Source organism: Clinocottus analis, unplaced genomic scaffold, assembly GCF_023055335.1.
Source record: "Clinocottus analis isolate CAN_PGR_092001 unplaced genomic scaffold, fCliAna1.0.p SCAF_15, whole genome shotgun sequence".
Taxonomy (NCBI): domain Eukaryota; kingdom Metazoa; phylum Chordata; class Actinopteri; order Perciformes; family Cottidae; genus Clinocottus; species Clinocottus analis.
In genome coordinates this window covers 4,588,059-4,610,199 of record NW_027175876.1, presented here as the reverse complement: position 1 = coordinate 4,610,199, position 22,141 = coordinate 4,588,059, and the positions used below count along the sequence as shown (strand labels likewise).

Below are 22,141 nucleotides of genomic sequence, written 5' to 3'. Positions count from 1 at the left end.
ACATCCCCAAATAGTTACAATGCTATAGATGGGCGACAACCACGCTGTGATAACTGGTTGTAGTCAAAAGAGGGCGCCAACATACAAACAAATATTCAAGCCCCCCTCTGCCTAAAAAGAACCATAGTTTTATACTTTCCAGTTCATCATTTGTGCCCAAAATAAATCGTGTTATTCAAACATTGTTTTTAGAAAATTACATTTATGAAACGCAGCCTTAAAGAGGTGAAGAATGGGATACATTTGACACAGTCCATCATGAATTAATCCAATATTTAGAGTTCTATCGCGAATGAAAACAGCGCATTGTTTCTTAATAACACACGTTGCAAGGCGTGTGATGCATAACAGCGCATCCATAAACCTCAGAAAGTCTCCTTTTGAGACAACAACAAAAAGTGCAACAGTAAGCTCATTAGCCATGAACTCATTAGTATGAGTCCGTCACACTGCAACAGCATCACACGGCTATCTTTTCTCAAGGACGCGCCTTCAGTCTGGAGCACTTCGGACCGTCAGCTGGTGAAGGTTGGCGGGACACGCCCTTAACTTTGGAGACGGTGCAGGAGGTGCGCGCGCTCAGCTGGTCGCCAGAGTCTCTGTGAGGAGGGAGACAACCAGAGCGATTCAGGGTGGGAACTTCTATCAGCCTGCTGTCTCTTTGCCTTTTTTCTTCTTCTTCTTCTTCTTTTCTTTCTCTCCCCTCATTGGCGCATCCCTCCCAGCCTGCTGTATTGTACCTCCCCCCCCCCCCTCCTCTTTTCCCCCCTCGTGGTCCGGACTCGGAGACTGGGGAATCCACCTGCCGGGAGATCAGACACACCTTCGGGATGGATGCCCTGAAATCCGCCGGCAGAGCGATTATCAAGAGCCCCGGAGTCCCGCGGCACACATGGGGAACTTCCAAGCACGAAAGTGAGTCAAGCTGCGCGCGCGCGCGTGTGTGTGTGTGTGTGTGTGTGCTGATGTTTGTATTTGGTACAATGTTGTGAAGGGGCAGTAAAATGTACCAAAAGAGAAGGACAATGTGTGCCTCTGGCTAATGGACTGTTGTGTTTCCGGGACTGGAGAGCTTTTGTGTGTCTTGTTGTCATTTGCGGCGCTGTGTGTACTGTAGTGCGGGAAGCTGCTCGGTCACTGTTGTGTAGTTCAGTGGTAATTGCTTTACTTCCTTCTGGTTATATAGTCCCACTGGCAACTGTCCTCGACCCCCCGAAAGACACCGCGGGGCTAGCTGTAGCATGAATTAAAAACAGCTCGTTCGAACCGACACCGGAACTGTGATGAATAGTCGAGTAAGTCGAGGCCGTGGTCGATCCACAAACACACAAGTTGATTTGATCAGTTGTTCTGTTTAATCGAGCTAAAATTGCTTACTATTTTTTTTGTTTTGAAAGTAGCTTTATGTTTTACATTTTTTTTTGGATTATTTCCAGGGTTTGGATCTTTTGGTCGAACAAAGCAAGACATTTGAACGCATCATTTTAGAACTTGTGATATTCTCTTTTTTTTTCACATGTCATAGAGAATGCAATAAATCACCAATTACATAAATTACAGATACATTTTCTAATTAAAATGATCTTTTGTAGCAGCCCTACAATTATATATTGTATTTTATTGTTTCATATATATACTATATACAGGGTACAAATTGTCTGATTATTAGCGTGTATAACATACACGCTAATAATCAGGCAATTTGTACAATTGAATACTACAACAATAGATAAATTAGAGTTTCAGACTCTGTACTGAATACATTTGAGGAATGTAATCCGGACTTGAGTCTACAGCAATTGTCTGGTTGTTGGGTTGTTGGGCATTGTTGGGTTGCTTATTTATCTCCCTAACACACACCAATGAATCCATTCACCAGGTGCCACTTACAAACACAAAACCCTTCACATGTAGCAAAACAATACGTTTCCAAATGATTCAGAAAGTGTTCACGTCCAGGGTTGCACCTCCGCTACGACAGTGTGAAGTGCACGAGGTTTCTGAGTGAAGGGTCAGAGCAACAATCCTCTTCACACCATTGGTGAGCGCAGAGCGAGCGGCCTGCAGCCCTGCTGTCTCTCCGATGTGTGAAGTGTTGTCTTGAATGCTCCCTCCCTGCGGCTACAACGCCTGTGAGCTTCTCGCTGCCATAAATGCTAGCATGCTGTTGCTTTTTTTTCCTCTTCTTCTTCGTCTTCTCCTTATCGTGGATTCATGCGTTGTGAATAATCGACAGCCCATGCCAGCTTTAATTAAATGTGGCTGATTAATTTCACAACCAGGAAGATGTGCTTGGTGTCTGTACTCTCTATGTTGTACATTCATTATTGAATGTTTGGTGTTAAGCTTGGGATTTCAAAGTTGTCTCATTGGATGTGGGCTTTAATGAGGTTGTCTTACATGTTTAAGATGTTGGATGCTGATGGCTATTGGACTAAACCTTCTGATCTTGGTTTTGTACAAACATCGGTGGATGGGAGTTGTTATTTCCCCCAACACCACTATATTTCTCATTCCCATGGCGAATTTATGATGACAAGAGCTGGCAAACAAACCATCAACATCTGATACTGAAAAGCCATTGTCGGTGTCACATTATTGGGAGGCGCCTCTGCATTGTGCTTTTCTTTTATTGTTGTTTTTGTCAGAGAAAGAGTGACAGAAGAAAAGACCGAACGATGTTGTCGGAGCACATTCCAGCTGTATTTCAGCACCAGGTTGAGTCTTGAGATGAATTCACCAGAGGAATCAGGCTGGAACAATGTGAACATGGCACTCACAGACAGACAGGGTGACTGCTGATGTCCACGAGCTACTTTGCAGGACATTTGGAGAGAGGACAGCGTCTGTATGCCGGCGTGTGGCGATGCGTCAAAGCTGCCTGTCGGAATGCAAATGAGGAAACATTGCAGCTGCTTGGCACATTCAGGCAAATTAGGTGTGATTAAAGTTGCAGAAAAAAAAAAGAAGAGATGAATTATTTGTGTCCTGCATGTGTCTGTGGACGGGAGGAGCGTTCACCTTAGTTAAATAATTCAATGAAAATAGACAATTCTGGCAGTAACTGCGCTTTGCCAAGTTATTTTATAGAGCAATGATGTAGAGACATAATGGACCCGCTTGGTCGAATGATAGAAAATTAATACCACAATATATTTTAACTGCCATCACGGACTTTTGACTTTCTGTTGAAAGTTCACGTGGTAAAGCATTAGTATACAGTAGGTGCTTCATTGTGACACTGTAGTGTGAAGGTGAGTTGAGACAGAAGCACTAGATAGGAGGATGATGATGACTCGGGTGTTGTATTTTTAGGAGGGGGAAGCGTCCCTCCAAAGTCATAGAACAAGCTAATTATACCGTTGTGATTCATTTGGTTGCGGCTCGACCTTTCTGCTGACACCAATGTAAGGTCAAACGTCCCCTTGACAGATGTGTCTCCCAAACCCCTTTCCAACACGCACCCCATTAGGCCTCATGTCTAATATCTGAATGAGCGTCGGCGTGCGTTACGTTTTAAAGCCATGATAACGATTTCATGATTGTCGGGCCAAGTAACGCATCCGATACTTACAGCACAAGACTGAATGCAATGTAGTGAGGTCAACTTAAAAGCTGCAGCAGCAAGGTAATACATGCAAATCTTGTTTGCCAGTTTAATGAGACCATCCCTTAACTATCAGTCCTTATGCACAAAGAAGAAACAAAAAGTGGGTTGATGAATTGGAAAACACTGCTAATGAGTCAATGTTATGTTGTTGAGTCTTAAGAACAAATGAGTTGTCCTCCACAATAATGATTAGATCGGCACTCCCTCCCATTTAGTTTTTCATTCTGCGACGGCATGAATAGCCAGCCAGCGTCACATCATGTGACTGAGTGGCTATCAAAAGTCCCAACTTAACATATTGTTGTTGCTGTCGGTTCTCTCGGACATCATGAAATAGGCAACGGGATGTGCTGTTAAATACGTTGGTGCTATTGCTGAGAAACTATATTGAGATGAGTGTCTGTCACACACGCACACAACGGTCTTGATTCAAGGCATGAACAGGAAAGTAACTTTTGAAATGCAACGCTGATGAAGCCTGTAATTTAAACAAAACACTTTTCTTCCTGCACAGTCACAGCTTTTTCTCTTCTGCAGTAGGTGACAAAATAGTATACAAGCATTGTCTCTCTCTGTGGAAAGCTATGATTATTTATGTAACGCCACATGTCTAAATGACCAAAAGCCATTGCTTTAACATACATAGAAGGTAAGGTCAGCAACATTACGTATTGCCTGTCTTAAATACCACATTCTGCTGACAGCGTGCAAGTCTGACAAATCATTATCACCTGTGAGAACTATTACACCCAAATCTCTTCTTCTGTATCCATCCAACCTCACCAACTAGCCACATAAAGAGGCTTTTTATGCTTTTTTTTAACAAGTAAAAAGGATAACATGCTAAATAATTTAATTTCCCATCCACCTCACCAACAATAAAAGATCTATTTCTGGACATGCATGAAGCCAGTCTTCAGTTCTTTCGCCAACAAAAAGCTGACACGTAGCGCACTTCCCCATCACCCCTCGTGGTCGTCCGTTGTCATCTGTTGAGGTCAAAGCCACTGGCAGGAGAGAAGAGGACACAGCATGTGCCCGGAGTACAAGCCTTCCCTTAAGATCACATCATGTAACAGCAGTGCAGACCTTTCTCTATCTCAGGACACACACACACACACACACGCACACATTTGCCCTTGGCACCAAGGATGTCCGTGCTGTACAAGCTGCATCAGTTTAAAATTGTGAGGCTGTGGGGCGGACCAAGTTGAATCCAGTCAGGCTGTCTCGGATTATTTCTTTTAGTGGTGTAACTATCAAAGCTTGCTTCTGCTGCATGGCTGTGTTAATATCAAAAAGAGAAGAATAACAAAAACTGTTTTCAAATACACACTTCAAGTGTGTTTTATAGCGGAGAGGAAAAATGTCAGAATGCGCAGTTTGCATTGCTGTGCAGTCCAGAGAAGAGCTTGATCTGATAAGAAGTGGACTCAACTTCGACTGGTTGGAAACTCCGGCAGCGAGTACAGCCTGCAGTTCTATTAGAGCTGACGGGCTTGACTGAAAGACACGCAGGAGTCAGCGGTGTCAGTTAGCGCTGACCCTCGAGGAGCAATTATCTCTCAATGGCTCGTTAAGACTCCATAACCCTCGAGTTAGAGACACACCAGTGAGGAAGAGAGAGAGATAGAGAGTAGAAGCAATGGGAGGGAATGGTGGGAATGTACAGGATAATGATACAGGGGATGTCAGCAATACAGTAGGCATGAGAGGGATGGATGTTGTGGCCAATGTGGAGTACATTACAGCGGTTGCCTTTGCTTTTAATTTAATGTGAGGTGATTGGTGTTCTGATGCAGATTAAAGAGCTATCAATGCTTATTTGAGTACCAAATGTGGAGACAGGGAAACTAATTTAAATAGGGACTAAGTCACAGAAAACATACCCCACCCCCACATACACCTTAGTTTTTATCTGCCCCAAATCTGTTTTTGTCAGTGATATACATTTTCTCAGTTTCCCCGAGCACTGCCACCACACTACATACATTTGTGTGTGTGTTGCTAATAGAGCTGCAACTAACCATTATTTTCATTATGGATTTACCTGACAATTATTTTTGTTTCAATTAATTGATATAACGTCAGAAGTACGTCCAAAGTGACTGCAATGGGCTCCTTTCACCTTCTCGAGTTTCCCCCTCCAGCACCAGTGACACGAGCGCACTAAAAGGCATCGTTATATTGTGACCTGCACGCTCCGGCAGACTCCCGCTCTGCTCTCTCGCTGCGCCATCCCTACCGAGGTTAATATAGGGAAGAGAGGCCAATTAGGCCTCTTCCTAAGCCACTCCCCCACTCCCCTCTGCAGCTGAGCATAACCCCGCCCCCGCCACCGCAGTCACTTGTTTTATTGCGTCGTTTCGTCCGACCAACAGAATACTGCTGAATGAAATTAGGTTTTATCCGAAACCACAGATAACGTTTTGTGTTTATTTTTTATTTCTACTTTTGGAAATGACTTCTACGACCGACGAGGCAATTATCCAAATAGTTGCAGATTTTATTAAACATCTTTGTCCTCGTTGCTGCATAGCCTGAATGCTATGCTTTCCCTGGCTATGTCCTGAATTTATTTCACATGTCTACAGGAAAGGTTAACTTTACATACAGTACATGACCTTTTTCAGCAATGCCCTGCTTACAGTTAGACACACAACATGTACCGAGAGCAGACAAGTAGACGAGAATAAGAAACAAAAAGCAAGAATGAATTCACAAAGAGTAGCTTCTTCTTTCCATTTTGAAGTGGCGTTGCAGAATATTCCATGCGACTAATTGGAAGTCTTGGCTATATTCGTCGCAGTGGAAGATGTAACATCAACCACATTGAAGACAAAAAGGTAATAAGATAATAACTGAGCTGCTTTAATAACCTGCTGGTCCAGCTTAAGAGAGAAACACTCAGTTATTCTGTCTTGCAGTCACTATGGGATCTATACATTCAGTCATTTATCAGACCAGTTAAGTCAAATGTGCTCTTAGCTGAGCTTCAGTGTATCGGATGATGATTTAACTGAGCAGATTTCCCACCTATACGCTGCATAATTCATGCTTTGCACACTCATCAGTCTCACTAGTCACAGACTGAGGATAGATCACATGATGAAGGCCTGCTAATGGGATTATATGGAACGGGCTTTGAAATGGAAAATCAATTAAACAGGTTATCATTGAAGATTGAAGTTATTCAAACCCAGTTTGTATTCCTCAAGGTCCTGAGAATGCATGACTCTAAAAGCTCCCAATTATCCTGACATAATCAAACTCATTAGTCTTAAATTGATTTAATCAACATTTTTCCCTTCAAAAAGTTCTTCACAGACATTTTCCATTTGAAAGTTGGCCAAACTACTCAGCGAACATGATGGTAAAATGCAGTTTTATTTAGCTGTATGAATAATAGCGGCGAAGATTTTTGTGAGTGCGTGACCTTTGTGACTCTCTCCACTTTGCTCGGAAGAGAGCTGCATGAGCTAAATCCCCCCAACAGTGTGATTAGTTGGATTATTGTCAAAAGCACAGCTACCTCCAAGACAGCTCTGCACAGACTTTGTCTGCTTCCTACTCCCTCTCTCTCACTCACTCACTCACTCACTCACTCACTCACTCACTCACTCACTCACACACACATCGGGTCATCATTTCACTTTGTCTATTAGCTGTGTTGGGCTTTTAGTGCTGAATGGAAAATATTATCACGGTAACATGCTAAACTTAGATGATGAACATGGTAAACATTTCATCGGTTACTTATTTAGCTCAAAACACTACGGTGCAAGAGTACGATCTCACAGTCGCGCATGTAGGCTTTTGTGCGAGTTTATTATCTCGAACAAATGTTAACTGTGTCGCTCCCATCCTCTTATGAATCTGGTTCCCTTTACAAAAGGGGCGTTTGTGTTGTCAAGAAGGAAGTCAAATGTAGCTCCGGTTTATTTGGGCAGGTGAGAACAAGGCTTTTCAACCTGACACCGGGTTGTGTGCTCCATTAAGTGCTTCGCCACACTCGATGCTCCTCCTGTCCAACTTGTCTGCTCGTGTTTTAATCCTGCGGTCGCTTCGGGTATTTTGAAATTTAATAATGTCTCATTCTTTTTCTGTCCTGTCTGGGTTTAATCAAAGCTTAGTGGGAGTCCTTCTGAGCTGTAATGCACACGTATCATATCTGTATTAATGCCTTAAATCCCCAATGTGCCGAGGAGAGTCACCTTAATTCTTCCTTGTGGTTTAAGGATAACAGGACGCTTTGGAATAAGGATGTATGAAGGATCTAACAAGATGTCGTGTGTTTGTGCTGCGCTGACTTTATTATCAGGGGGTTTGGGTAAATCTTTAAAGCCTGTTTTTCATTTTCTTGGAAAGGTCGGTGCAAATGTTACTGAAAATGTGTCTTGCAGAAAAAACAACTGCTGATTTTAGATTTTGTTGTTTCTTAGTTGAAATTGAGTTATTGAAGGATCATTTTCAGCTTAAAAGCTCATGAATACAGGATACATGCTTGCGCCTGTTATATTTGAAGCAGTGAGTATATTTTCTTTACTGTTGCACTCCACACATATTGATTTTAAAGCATCAGCCTCATGTTATTAAAAACTGCTCCACATCATATTCTTTATTGATTTTCTTTGCGAGACCCTTGAGTTATGGTGAGTATAACATTTTGTCAAAACCACCAATATATATATATATATATATATATATATATATATATATATATATATATATATATATATATATATATATATATATGGTAACTCTTCTGTTTTTCTTCTATCTAAGTCTATACATGTTTAACATTGACAGCTCAGTGCACCCTTCACTCCTTCAGTCTCAACACTGATTAAGTTCATGGCTCCTTGTCTCACCTCCATAAACACCAACACCTGTAATCAAACCACAGTTTTACACTCCGATATGCAGATCGTTATTATTATTCTGCTCTGTGCAGTCTCTCAGGAGTGTTTTTTAAGCACCAACAAGGTTCCCTGGCCCGAAGTAAAGTGAATTATGCAACACTAGGAAACTGAGAGACCCTATCTTGGGAGAGCTGCTGCAACACACACACACACACACACACACACACACACACACACACACGCGCACCACTCAGCTTCCTGTTCAGTGTTCAGAGTAAAGTCCCAACGCCTGAGTCCTCTTTCTGTGTGATTTCCGTGGCAGCTGTCTGTGAAGTGGAATATGCTGTCACTCTGGTGCAAGAGTCTTTTTGAGCCGGTTTTCTAATGTCATTCTGTGGATGTGTGTGTGTGAGAGAGAGAGAGAGAGAGAGAGAGAGAGAGAGAGATTAAGTATTGCAGATGCCTGTGTAGATGTATCTGTATGTATGTATGTGTGTGTGTGTGTGTGTGCGTGTGCGTGCGTTTCGGCTGAACCTGCTCGAGAGCTAAATCCCATCTTCGTGTTCTGTTCCTCTGAAAAATTCAAACTCGCTTCACCATGTCTGACACATCATGTCCCCATCTGAGCTCGGCACCGAGAGCCGAGGTGTACCCACTCCTAAATATAACTTTGTACCGTCAGAGTGAAAATGACAACCTTTTGTAGTCCTGAGTCGAACTCCTGAGTTGGAACACAGTGTGCACGCTATCGTGGCTAAAACAAAGCCCAAAAAGCCCGGTAGAAGTTATCTTGATGTACTGGTTGTCGAACGATCTGTCGTTCAAATCAGCTGAGTTTAGTGAATAATAAAGCAAATGACTGAAAATCTCTGACCTTAGTTAACTATTTGTATTGATCATTTTTATATTTTACATTTAAATAATGCAGTTGGCTACATTATATTAGTATACGGTCATACCATTCATATAAGGATTTAATGTACACTGGGAATGATGGGGTGATTTACAGACAATCTTTGCCCTGGGTATGACCTGACAGGCAATGTCTGAAGCACTTATACCTTTTTGTGTTTTAAAAAAATAGATGCGATGTATAGCCCAGTGCTCATTAAAGGCAAAATGGAATATCAGGTCGCTGTCAAAGAAACAAAACATCATTTTACTAATTTACATACAATCATGAAGGCAAAGCCAGTTTGTTGGTCAGTTTGTCAATATCCCAACAACTATTCAATCACAATGGTGAGAGCCAATCTAAATGCTCTGTAGCTCAAATTATGCACCTTTTTAAAGCAAATTCATACTATATATATATATATATATATATATATATATATATATATATATATATATATATATATATATATATATATATATATATATATATATAAAGAAAGTATGTATACATTAGTTTAAATAGGCCATATCCTACACAGCATGGTACAGCTCAAACACTCACATTGATTGCTCTTTTTATCACCTTTGATACTCCGGAGGTATCTGCCTGTGTCACCAGCATCCATCACTCAGCTGGAAGGGTCTGATGTGATCTACCGCATTCGAGGGGATTCCTTTGGGAAGCCCTCATCTGTGAAAGGAGCTCGGATAAACTGCCTCAAATGAGATTAGCAGCTCTTGAAGGTGACTTGTTTTGCTTTGCTGTGATAATGGATGGGCAAGCTAATGAATGCACAGGCAAAGTGGTGTTATCCTAACACTCAGCTTGAGATCAGGACATGGGAATCCTTGGGATTTTCTTTTTCTTTTACAAGTCACAGCTCACACCCTTTGACTAGAAAACAAAATATTAAATATAAACCTATTGTTCCATGAATAGATGTCTGTCGAGGGAGCTATTTATAGTTGATGAAGATGTTGAAATTGGAGCCAGCAGACTCCAGGGGGAAAAGATCTGTATCAGCAAAGAGAGAATCATGCCCTGTTTGAATTGCTAATGAAAACAATCCTTCTACGGTTTTGAGCAATTATGCTTTATGAATAAATTGCCGCGAGGAAAGATTTCCTTCAGTATCTGCATTGTTAATGTGGTTATTTTGGCATGATTTTACTCTGTCATGAAATTGTACTGTAGTGAATTTAGGTGTCGATAGGACCCTTTTTTCTTTTCATGAATGACAATTTATTTGAGATTATTCTTCCCTTAGTGGTTCAGTGTCTAAAATTCCATATCCATAGAAACAGTTTTGAAAATGTCAAAGTAAAAACTGCCAGATGAAATATGCATACAGGTTGCTCCGTAGAAATATGTACCTTGGTGCTTTTCATTCCCAGACCGTTGACAACATAAACATTAGAAATGGGCCCCTTTGTATTCCTGTTGCACTGTTTGTTTTTGCAGCTGCTGACAGGAAGTCAACTTGGACCAAATGTGTTGCCCTAGCAACAAAATGGCAAGGTCAATATGTAAATCTCAAAAGTATTAATTTACCAGCGAGCAGCAGTTTACATGTTGGACATGGACAAACAGTAACAGCCGTGTCATAAAAAATGATCCAAGGTACTTTTAAATGGACATTTATGGTGCACGTCGCCTATCGGTGTAGTGCCCTTTGGTCAATGATAAACTATAACTGTCAGGAGATTGTAAACAGTCTGTGTAACGAGCAATCTCTCCTCTGCCAGTGTTGTTTGATTAATTGGCTCATGCTGACGCAGACAAATGAGCTTTTAAATAGCTTTTCACAAGCTTTACTGAATAAAGCCCTTATTTAACAGAGGACGGAGCACTTTTATGGTTAAGGTTTTTTCAAAATTAGGCAGCTAAAGATACTTGTTTGAAGTTAGGTCAAAAGGGAGGCAGTTTACATCTCCAGGTGTAGCTTGTGGTGCGCTGGAGGTAAAATAATAGAAAACTCCCCTCAGGACTAAACAAGATACTAAAAGGATACTAGTCACCAGGTGCAGTAGCTCAAGGTCACCATGCAGGTGGCGTAGTTGAAGATTCCAGGTATTTTTAATGTCATATGCACATGTAACAGAGTTTCTGTTAATTAAAAATGGTAAAAAGTATAAAGATGTATAATAAGTGTAGATAGAGGATTGCGTTCATTGGTTCAATGTGTGGAGATTGCTTTCCAGGAAAACATAAACTGGTTTCATATTCAGGTCGATTCTATTATTCCACAGAGAAATTGGTTTTGGTTCGGTTCAGTGCTCCAGACATGAGAACAAAATGTCCACGATAAAAATCATAAAACCAATACCATAACGTACACAATAAAATCACAACATAATCAAATATAACCCATTTGACCATGTTCAGAATGAGACAGGATAAATGCTGAAGTTTAAAGAAAATGCATTCAATCCACTAAAGTGCAAGTGACCGGTTGCTTAATTGTCTACAGGCTGATACAAGCTTAAGGAATAAAATAGTTAGTGTGTGAGTCCTATTATTTTAGAAGTCTATTTCTCTGGGTTAAGGTGCTGCTGGGTCTGAAATTGGAGAGAAAGGAACGGGTGTTATGGGTAAATTAGATAGGTCTGTGCCTCCGCTGTGTGAGATCACCGGTTTGATTCGGTTTATATAATGATATACAGATCCGGTGGAGGACAGTTCCTCATCGGGAGGGTTGAAGCCTTGAGGAAGACATTAAAGACATTCTAGGAAAGTCTTTCATCAAATTGTGATTGGGTTTTTATCGTGTTTAATAACTTACTTATCACATTGCATCTTTCACGCTTCCGGGCACACTTAACAGTTGAACGCTGATTTTCTTTTCATGTAAAAACGACACGGCTCCGTTTATTTTACCTCCAATCTTTGCTGTAGTTCAAGGAAAAGCTTGTAACTTGTGCTAAATATTAAGCTACAGCTAGCAGCCAGTTAGCAAAGTCAGAAACAGCTTTAGCCTAGCTCTGTCCAGACCCTAAATACAATCACAACATGTTGTTTTCACACTTTGTACAGATTATATAAACAACATGCCTTTGGTGGTAACTTTGTTCCCTTTTGACAGAGCCAAGCTAGCTGCCTCTGTCCGCTTTGGGTCTTGCTCAGTTAAGCTAGCAGCGTGTTATGAAAGCGTTATCAATCGTCTCATGTAACTTCTGCCAAGAAAACAAATTTGATTATTTCCGCGAATCTCCCGAAACTATCTTTTAAATCACGTACCACCAGCTTAGAAAGTGGTAAAGATGATGTTAATGTCTCCTTTTTATATCATACTTTGGTGAAATAGCTACAGCTATTCATGCTACTGGTGATGTATGTTTCTATTAAAAGCATACTCTAAATTTTCAGTTTGACATGGTGCAAGTTACTCAACAGATTCACATTTCTTCCGTCATTTTCCCGGTCTATCCTGAACAACTCCCGCTTTGCAGTAGCTCTGTTTGCTCAGCCATGCATACACTAACTCTTATCATCATCATTATTAATAACAACAGATAGGGTGTTTGGAGTGAAGCAATTAATGAGAGTGTTTTGGGGGAAAAGGGGACTATGAGGAAAGATCCACACCAGCACTGATTTATTCAAGGGCCTCCGGGGAAACTCTTTGATTCATGAACCTGAATTATTTTACCCCAGTGATATTTCCTGTCAGTGAAAAATGGAATAAAAGCTTGATGACAGAAGCTTCATGACTTCACTGTGTGTGTTTACAAGTACACACACAAACCGAATAAAATCTTTTTATACCCTTTAAGGATTGGAATCATCCATTTTATTGGTTTTGCTTACATTCGTCTTCGTCCGACAGCTGTTGTCAGCGGAAAGACTCATAATATTATGAGACTTTTATCAAATCGTCTGTATAAGAAACAAACCAAAAAAAAAGCTTTTCATTGCGCAAACCACACAAAGGTTTTGGGTTCTTGCCTCCCCCTAAAAAGCAATGTGGTTATATGATTTCCACCTGTTTGATACCAGTGATGTTGAAGAATACACCATTAAGTAAATTAATACATTTTTTTTCGTATTTGCAGTCCACTGTTTCTGAGTTGCTATAAAAAAGGAAGGAAGGGGAGGAATTTTAGTGACGTATGAGAGCAACAAAGTCTGTGTGTAAAGGAGGAGTTAACTGTTTTACTTGTATATGCAATAAGTGTACTTATTACAACCAAACCATGCTCTAAACCTAACAAAGTAGTTTTGTTTGACTTCACAATGTTAACCATGTGTTTTAAAACTGCGACTGTTTCACTTCCTGGGTGCAATCTGAACCATATTAATGGTCGTAATTTTCACTATTTTATGACATTTTATAGAGGTACATTGAAGAATTCTTTGAATAGCTTGGCGTGAGGTTTCGTTTTTGCGCCCATTGGATGTGTAATATAAAATGTCAGAGTTGGGAGTTTGATGTACTGAGCGAGGTAATTCCACCTCATTTTGTGTTCAAAGCACTTTAATGTGCTTTGTACACTTCTTTTGATGCCTAGCCAAGATAATCGGTAATGTAATGTGCAGGTGCAACCTCCATGTTGCTGCTGGGCTGTTAGTGATGAAATCAGCGGTTGCTTAGCAACATTGGCGGTTTGATCCCATGACTCCATCTTTGTTGTTGACAAAAAAAAAAAAGTGTTTGATGACTGGCTCGTAGCTCTGATTGATGATCTGAAATATTAATAAATATTCCCTCGCCCCTCCTGATAAGATAGTCTCTAATATGTGAAGAGGGGGATTTTTTTTTAAATGTGTGGGTTCAATTGAAGCCAGAGGAAGTGAAAAATCAGATGCACTAGGTGAGATAGGTGAGTAGAGGGATAGAATTAAGGAAATGGTGAGAAGAGCGAGAGTTTGAAAGGAAGGACTAAGCTTTATTCGGTTCCCCCTCCAGGCAGAATCAGGAAACCAGTTACACCCCCCCCTCCCACACACAGACACACACTCACACACACCCTCTCGGTTCACCATCTTCCCTGAATGTGCGGCCTATTTTCTCTGTCAAGGTGGTGTCCTAGATTCAAAGTTCTATCGGATGAGTAAAACAGTAAGGCAAAGGGATTATATTATGCGAATGTGGATGGGGGTGTCACTTGGGTCTAAAAAGCAAGCTGAATGTTTCCTTTCTCACATATTGGTCTTGTACTTATTCCATCGGATTCAAAGCAAGATGTTGTGAGAAAGATCCCCTACTTTACTGACCTGTAGGGAGATCGTAAACAGGAAATGCTTTTGTTATTTTGACCCTGGAGAACACACTTATTCCAACAGTTTGTGCTCTTAACTCTGATTAAGAGTTCGGGTACAGGCTGATGGTTTAGCTTCAGGTATGGCTGCTTGCGCCATTGACAGGTGGGGGGGGTGCCGGTTGGGAGCGGGTGGGCGTATAGTCGGTGTGGGCGGATTGCTTGGCTCCCGGAAGTGCTGCTTGCAGCGTTGTCATGAACTGCCGCTCGCTCGTTTACTCCAGCGGAGTGAAGAAGAGTTCACTCGCAGCGTAAAGTAAATCCAGCATCCAGCAGCAAAGGGGAGCTGCAGTCTATAAACCGCAGTTTGCGCGCTGCACACAACACGCTTGACTCTTGGTCCTCAGTGACATGAACCCGCCCCCTCCGACGCCGAATGCTGAGCTGAATGCTCTCACTGTTCACTTGTTTATTCAACGGTCACTGATATAGAACATGTCGAGTGTCCGAATTTGACACCGCACGTACCGCCAAGTGTGAAGTGGATCGCATGGGTGGATGTTGATATATGCAAAGAACATACCCACAGAAAGAGATTATTTGATTTATAGTTAAATAATGGCGTCCTCAGGAAAGTGTGTTTGTGTGTGTGCGTGTGTGCTTGTGTCTCAGTGCATTTGCCCTTACTTGCCATGTCGTGCCTGTGTGCATATCTGTGCGCTCCTGTTTGTGTTTTTAATTAACCGTCAGTGTGTTCATCCACAGCAGAATTCATAAATTCAATTACTAAGCGTGGAGCTTAAAGAGACAGCTGGTGATCGCTGCATGTAGCTGAAGGCGTACAGAGCACTCTGGTACCGATTATGCTGCAGCAGTCGGATCAGCTGGTATGAAATGGCTACACTTGTAGCCAATGAATGAATATTTTTACAGCGTTCAACATCTCCGGGCAATGGCATTATAACTTGCATGGTAACTTTGATGTGAATACACTGAAGGTCAAGTGCAGCAAAATGTCATCAAATTGCTCCGTGCCTTCATTGTAATGCATTGATTCCTTCAGCGCGTGTCCCAACTGAGCGGCTTTTGTGGGAACATAATGGATTCAGTGCACTTGCTGCAACAGCCTGGGTGGGAAAGTGTTGCCAGGCATCAGTTCAATAAAGATGTAAACGTGATCAGTGCACCGCCGTGGCCTCGCCCTCCCTAATCTTATTTTGTGCTCTTTTTAAAAAAAAAAAAAATTAGATTATCTAGACACTCACTCGCACAGATGGCAAATGTAGCACAAAGAAAAATAAAAGTTCAAATTTCAATTGTTCGGTGTTCAGTCCCCCTCGGTATTTTCTGAAACATGTTAAAATCCAATTAGCTTCCCTCTGCTGTGCGCCTGTCACTCTTATCAGCGGTCCCTCTGTAGACTCACACAGGATTTATTAAAAATTTAGGCACTCCTCTTTTAGGGGGATGATATATTGGAAACCCTGCAGCATCAACATGAAGCTCTTTTAATAATTCATGTGTGTAGCCTGCTGAAGACACAACATGGACTGTAGCGCTTCAGCATTGCAGTGATGTGACATTTTTAAGGATGCAACCATGCAATACAATCTTTTGACCAAGAGTTGCTGTCTCACAGCTTGGGCCGACTTGACTCCAACTATACTGAAGGAGTGATATTTCAGTGTGTTTTTAATTGTTTGGAATTGATAGTTCTCTTCCACCATCCTTAGGCACTGTTAACTGTTAAGACGGCCATGCTTTCCATTCTAGCATTGACCCTCGAACACGTGACAGCCAAAAAATGTGAAATATAAAAAGTAGGAGTAATGTATGCATACAATATGTATTGTCACTCAGGGACATTTAACAAAAAGGTGATCTATAAAGTGGGAGGGGCTGCAACAGGTGTGGCCGTGCCAAACAAATGAAATCAATACTACTTCTGGAAACAAAACAAACAAAATGGCTTCACATGCTTCTCTAACAATGCTTTACCAAAACAAATACAGAGGGACACACACACACACACACACACACACACACACACACACACACACACACACACACACACACAGCGGCCTTGCACCAGCCTGACACGTAACACAGCGGTTGCTTTCATTGAACTTTTTTTTTTCAGGAGAAAACTGCTGTTGTTAATCCACACGGCGGATGTTCCAACTGCTGCTAGCTTGTTAGTGTTTGCAGCTTATGTTAATCACATATACATACTGTTTGATCCATTTGGTACACTTTTGCTCTTGTATTTATGGATCTGGAAAGGTTAAAACCTTGCCTGTGATGCCAAGGTGTTTCATGTTTATTTTTGATATTTTACCTCCATTGTGTTCTTTTATATCTACCTGTCAAACTGAAAGATTCCATACTGTAGAAGTGCATTGAATTATATTTATTTGGCACTGTTTAAAGCATTAAATAATCATTTTAAATGATCAACAGTAAAATGATTTCCCATAAATATTGTCTCCCACCCTCCCCAGCATGTGGCTCGCGCTCTCATTGGCTGCAGCTCCCAACAAGTCAGATATTTAGCCCGCTAGGTGATGCATCGGCGAGACTCTCGACTCGCGTCCTTGAACAGCGAGCACCGAGGCGACCGCCAATTTGCTTCTCATCCGGGGGCTTTTCTTAGGAAGCTGCAAAAACATCAAATTATACGATATGCCGTGTTTCCCAGCTGATTCCATCTTAATCATCAGTTTCCACGATTCTGTTTTGCGTTTTCCGCATTGCGGAAATCACAGAGCTGTAACTGAAACCCACTGTGTTCAGTAGCTGACCCTGACCAGTGAGCTCCTGTGGAGAGGGGAAACAAAAGGATGAATTTCTCCCTGATGGATCCATAGCACATGAAATGGTGCGAACCTCCAGGCACCGAACCATGAATTGTTTTAAGTATTACAGTCAAAACTTTTAATCATCATCGTCGTCATCATCACACACCTCTCATCCAAAACGGGTCGTCATCAACCAAACACGCTGCCCACCGTCAAAGCGATACCATTTAAACACATGAAATGTGCTCTCTAGTTTTTTAAAGCAGCCCCCATAGTATGATTGAAGATTAGTTAATAATTCAGAGCTGTTGGAAGCGTTGTTAGAGGATGGTGTTCTCTGCTTATCGCCTTCACAGCTGCATGGGGCCTGCCAGTGACAGATGGCTCGGCCCATTTGGAGAATCTGGTGCCAGTAGACTGTTAGGCAGCCATTGTGTTTGTGTCTCTTTTATCTTTCTTTCTCTCTCTTTTTAAATTTCACAATCATTTCTGTGTGTGTTTGAGCAGAAACACCTGTGGAGAAGGGACGTAGCATGGGTTCTATGTGACTATTTATCAGATGGTCGCCCATGCGATGTGTGGAAGTCTTTATCGCTGCGACATTCCTGTTAAAAGACTTTAAAATGTGGATCATGTTTCACTTATCGCCCCGTTGGGTCTATCACAGAATGTGGTCGGCTGTCTAGTTTTGTAAGTTGTCCGTCTCCTGATGCTCCGCTGTGGGGTGTCCAGGTGTCTTTGGGAGATATTTCCAGCTCTCTGCGTGGGCCTCCCGGCCTCGAGGACAGCTTTGTGCTACCTGTTGGAAAGTCACGGCAACAGCAAGACATTGCAGCCATTCTGTCTCGCGCAGATGACACTCGGTTTGTTGGGCCCGTTTCCGAGAAGAGAACGATAACAGATGCCAGTTGAATAGGAGGTGATCAAATTCAGAACATGTAAGCATGGTGTGGAATACCAGGATCACGTATGGATGGTTTCATAGACAAAGTACACCATACGCCATGTGTTTATACTCAATTATTGGATTTTTATCTTCCAATGCACACATGGTTTTCTACTTCTACAAGTCTATTGGAAAACATATTACAGAGCTCTGACTTTGAAATGTAGCTTATTTCAAAGTGATCTTTCCTAACATGTAAATCCCCTTTTTAAAATAACTTCTTGATATGAATCCCATGCACGGAGTCGCACGACAAAGTGGATTATGTGATATGTTCAGCTATCATTAGCATCCATCCAACTGTTTGAGCTGATAATTGTTCTGCAGCTCTCTGGATCAGATATTTCGTAAAGCGCATTTCACTAGAAATGTATTTTATTCATATATCCTTGTTCAGCCAGACCGGGGCATTTTCGTGATTTCCTATGTCCTTTGTGGTTTTTTTTTGTCCAACCAGAGCTGCCAGAGAACTGGACGGACACCAAGGAGACTCTGCTGGAGGGGATGGTGTTCAATGTGAAGTACCTGGGCATGACTCTGGTGGGCCAGCCCAAAGGAGAGGAGATGGCCTCGGCTGCCATTCGCAGAATTGTTGCCACGGTGAGTCACTGGTCTCCTTCAAGTCCTCATACAACCTTAAAATGGAAGTTCTATTGATATATTGCATGAGCATCTTGCACACTATACTACATACACTCAGTACATAATACAGTACACATGATACGGCTGATTCTGATGTCGGCAGACAGTGTTGCATACTAATCTGTAGGCAATGTCGGGGTCTTCAATATCAACGTGAACTTTCAGGAGTGACATTCTGAAGATTTCAATTACGCCGAGGCTTTTTATAGACACTCTCTAGGGGTTTTGTGAAATTACAGCCTCAAACGGAAATACATATTATCTGAATGAAATACTTGTTAAATGTAGACTTTCATGCGTTTTATTCTGATGATGCAGGACAATCTGTGGTCAGTATGGTCAGATATGATAACTTGGACAAACAAGAAAATATTGAATCTTAAATATAAAATTGACCAGCAGAATGACTTTTAATGTCGGTGTTTTCACCTTTTTTGACTTTCTGTAATTCTCTTGTCATGTCGCTATAGTCGAGTCATATTTATATCAAGGTCAGCCACATAGCTGCTAATCCAGGATTATCAGTGGTTGCACATGTGCAGCAGTCAAATCAGCGATATGATGTCTACTTAGCAACACTGAGCCACATTTCTGAACACGGTTTTCTCCATCAATTCCGAATCCTGTCTGTTTCCACAGTACTGTTTGGGAAACTATGAACAAACTGTTGCATTTTAACCCGACTAACCTAAAAACTAACCGCATGTTTTTGTGAACACAGATGTATTCCCTCTTCCCATTTCTCTTACATGCTCACACACACACGCACACCTTTTTTCCTGAGCGCTGCCAACAATAAGAACGTCTCATCTGCTGGAAGGTTTTCTCCACAGAAAGAAAAGCCTGGCGGGCAGCCTCATCATAAACCCCCCACTTCTCAATTAGAGACTGAACCGGACCTAATGGCCAGATTAAGATTCAATTGATTTATACCAGGACAGGAAAAAGCAACTCGGTTGTCTCTGTCTGTTCCCTTGGAAACCAATCAACCTGAATTGGATTGCTGAATACATTTGTGACTTTTCCATTTGCTACATGCTTCACTCGGGCATGATAAGACAAGATTGAGGGGACCAAACGTATACAGAGAACGGCTGAACTTGGCGTATCTCAAGCTGACAGATTGTTTTTTTTTTTGCCTTGTGGGAAAACACGAGTAACATGACCAAAGAAAACGTGGTTGTTAGCACTTCCTACATGAAGGAGCTGCCGCCGCGTTCACTTTCTCTCTATTGTACGTTTTCCCTATTGTAAGTGCTGTGGTTTTAAGCAGAATGTGCTTCCTCCTTGTAAATATCTCCAGGGCATCTCGGCTCCCACAGCTAGCCACGGTACAGATCCTGCTGTCCTTCAGAAGTCCTTGTTTCGGTTTAAGCAAAGATCCCCCTTCCTTTCAACCTCTACTTCTTTTCCCCCGTTGGCCTTCATTTCACCTTCTGAAATGAAAGGGTTCCTCTGCAGGGCGAATGTAGAAATGTGCAGTATAACAATGAAATAACTTTCTTCTTCCCCTTGTGTTTCCCTTCACAGTCGCTCTACTGATTCTTAAACTGATATCATTTGGACGTGAAGCTAAACTGCTTTCATTTGCTGGGCTAATTGCATGTTAAGGAGGTCATTGTCATTGTCGAAACGCGCTCTCACAGACCGCGAGCTCAGCACTTTGGCCGTATTTTCTGAAACTCCAGATGGAGCGGAGCGGCAGGGGGAGCGAGAGCCTGCCAGCCCGACCTCGAGTTGCAATGTGGAGCCTTCATTCTGGGCAACACATTGCCGCTTTTCCTCCCCCAAGCTCTGCCACCTTTTTTTATAAATTCCCCACATTTCTGGGACGTCTTAACGCAGGCTGCCTAATTTCACTCGACAGCCACTGAAGCATTTGAGGGTTTTTGGTGTTGCATCAGAAGTAAGATCATCTTGTATTTATGTCAGAGTGACAGGGTAGCTCTGTGGCAAGATGTTTTCTCCATTTGATGTGAATGTGTTTTGTATATTTCATGTTCACAGGCCAGGGCCGGTGCTAAGAAGTTTCGGAAAGTCACATTGACGGTCTCACCGAAGGGCATCATCATGACCGACACAGAGACTGCAGACCTCATAGAAAACGTCTCCATATACAGGTAAATACATACATACTAAATTCAAAGAGAAGCCTGCTCAGTGCACGGCTGACCTGTTCAAGATTTGTTCAAATTCCCTTTTTATAAAAGTATTTTTAGATCATCATTAGGTAAAGCCATGTACTTTTCTACAGAGCTCTTATGTAATGTAGTAAGTGTGGGCTTTTACACCTCATTTTGGGCTATTGGAAACATCATACAAAACATTGTGTAGAAGTGTGAGAGAATGTGTCAGACTTTATAGGGATGGCCGTGCATTATTTAATAATAATATAACATTGGTTCATTAAATGGATGGTTCATAAACTAAAGTATTCCTATTCCATATTGATTTTTGGATCATCATTTAAGCAGAACGATGCTCATAATCCCTCAAGTTGAGTCCTAAAAACAAAGACGTGGCTTCATCTGATACGAGAAGAAACTGATATCCTCTATCTAGGTCACTTTGCTCTCAGTCCGTTGCGTGGACTCCTTCTGCAGGATTAAAGCAGGCAGTATTTTTCTGCTCAGTCTCATGTTTGATCAATTCACCGGGAAAGCAATAATGGGAGGGCAGGTGGGGGTCGTCTGATACTGTCTCTCTCTGTCAATGAAAGCTAACCTCTTTCAGTCTCCCGAATCAGTGAACCGTGTGTGTGGTTGTGTGTACGTAGTCGTGTGGTCGTGTGTGTGTGTGTGATTTGCTGGCTGGCTTCCTCTCTCTGGATAGCATCCTGTAATATTGACTGGTCCGTGTGTCATTGAGGATTACGGTCTAAATATCATATGGTTGTATTGTGCTTACAGAAGTGTGTGTGTGTGTGTGTGTGTGTGTGTGTGTGTGTGTGTGTGTGTGTGTGTGTGTCGGCCTGCATCTGTTCCTGATCCACCTTATCAGCTGTAACAGACCACAGGCCAGGGGAATCAGCCTCGTCTTTGATCTCCTCCTCTTCTCTCCTTATCTCCCCCTTCACTCCTCCCCCCCCCCCTTTCATTTCTATAATGTCTGAAAAGAAATCTTTCTTTTCTGCACACATTAACATAAACAGACCTCTGAACGCAGGAATACCCCGCGACTAATTGCC

At 41.9% G+C, this 22,141-nt stretch overlaps 1 protein-coding gene across 2 annotated transcripts in view; it reads left to right on the top strand.

The window, feature by feature from the left end:
- Positions 1-520: 520 nt before the first annotated feature.
- Positions 521-22,141, top strand: part of si:dkey-71h2.2 (low density lipoprotein receptor adapter protein 1) — a 38,935-nt gene continuing 17,314 nt past the window's right edge. For both annotated transcript variants that reach the window (XM_068577416.1, XM_068577417.1), the window contains exons 1-3: positions 521-915; positions 18,770-18,912; positions 20,962-21,074. In XM_068577416.1, coding sequence (XP_068433517.1) covers positions 831-915; positions 18,770-18,912; positions 20,962-21,074 — 341 coding nt within the window. In that variant the 5' untranslated portion in view covers positions 521-830. The remainder of the gene's footprint in view (positions 916-18,769; positions 18,913-20,961; positions 21,075-22,141) is intronic.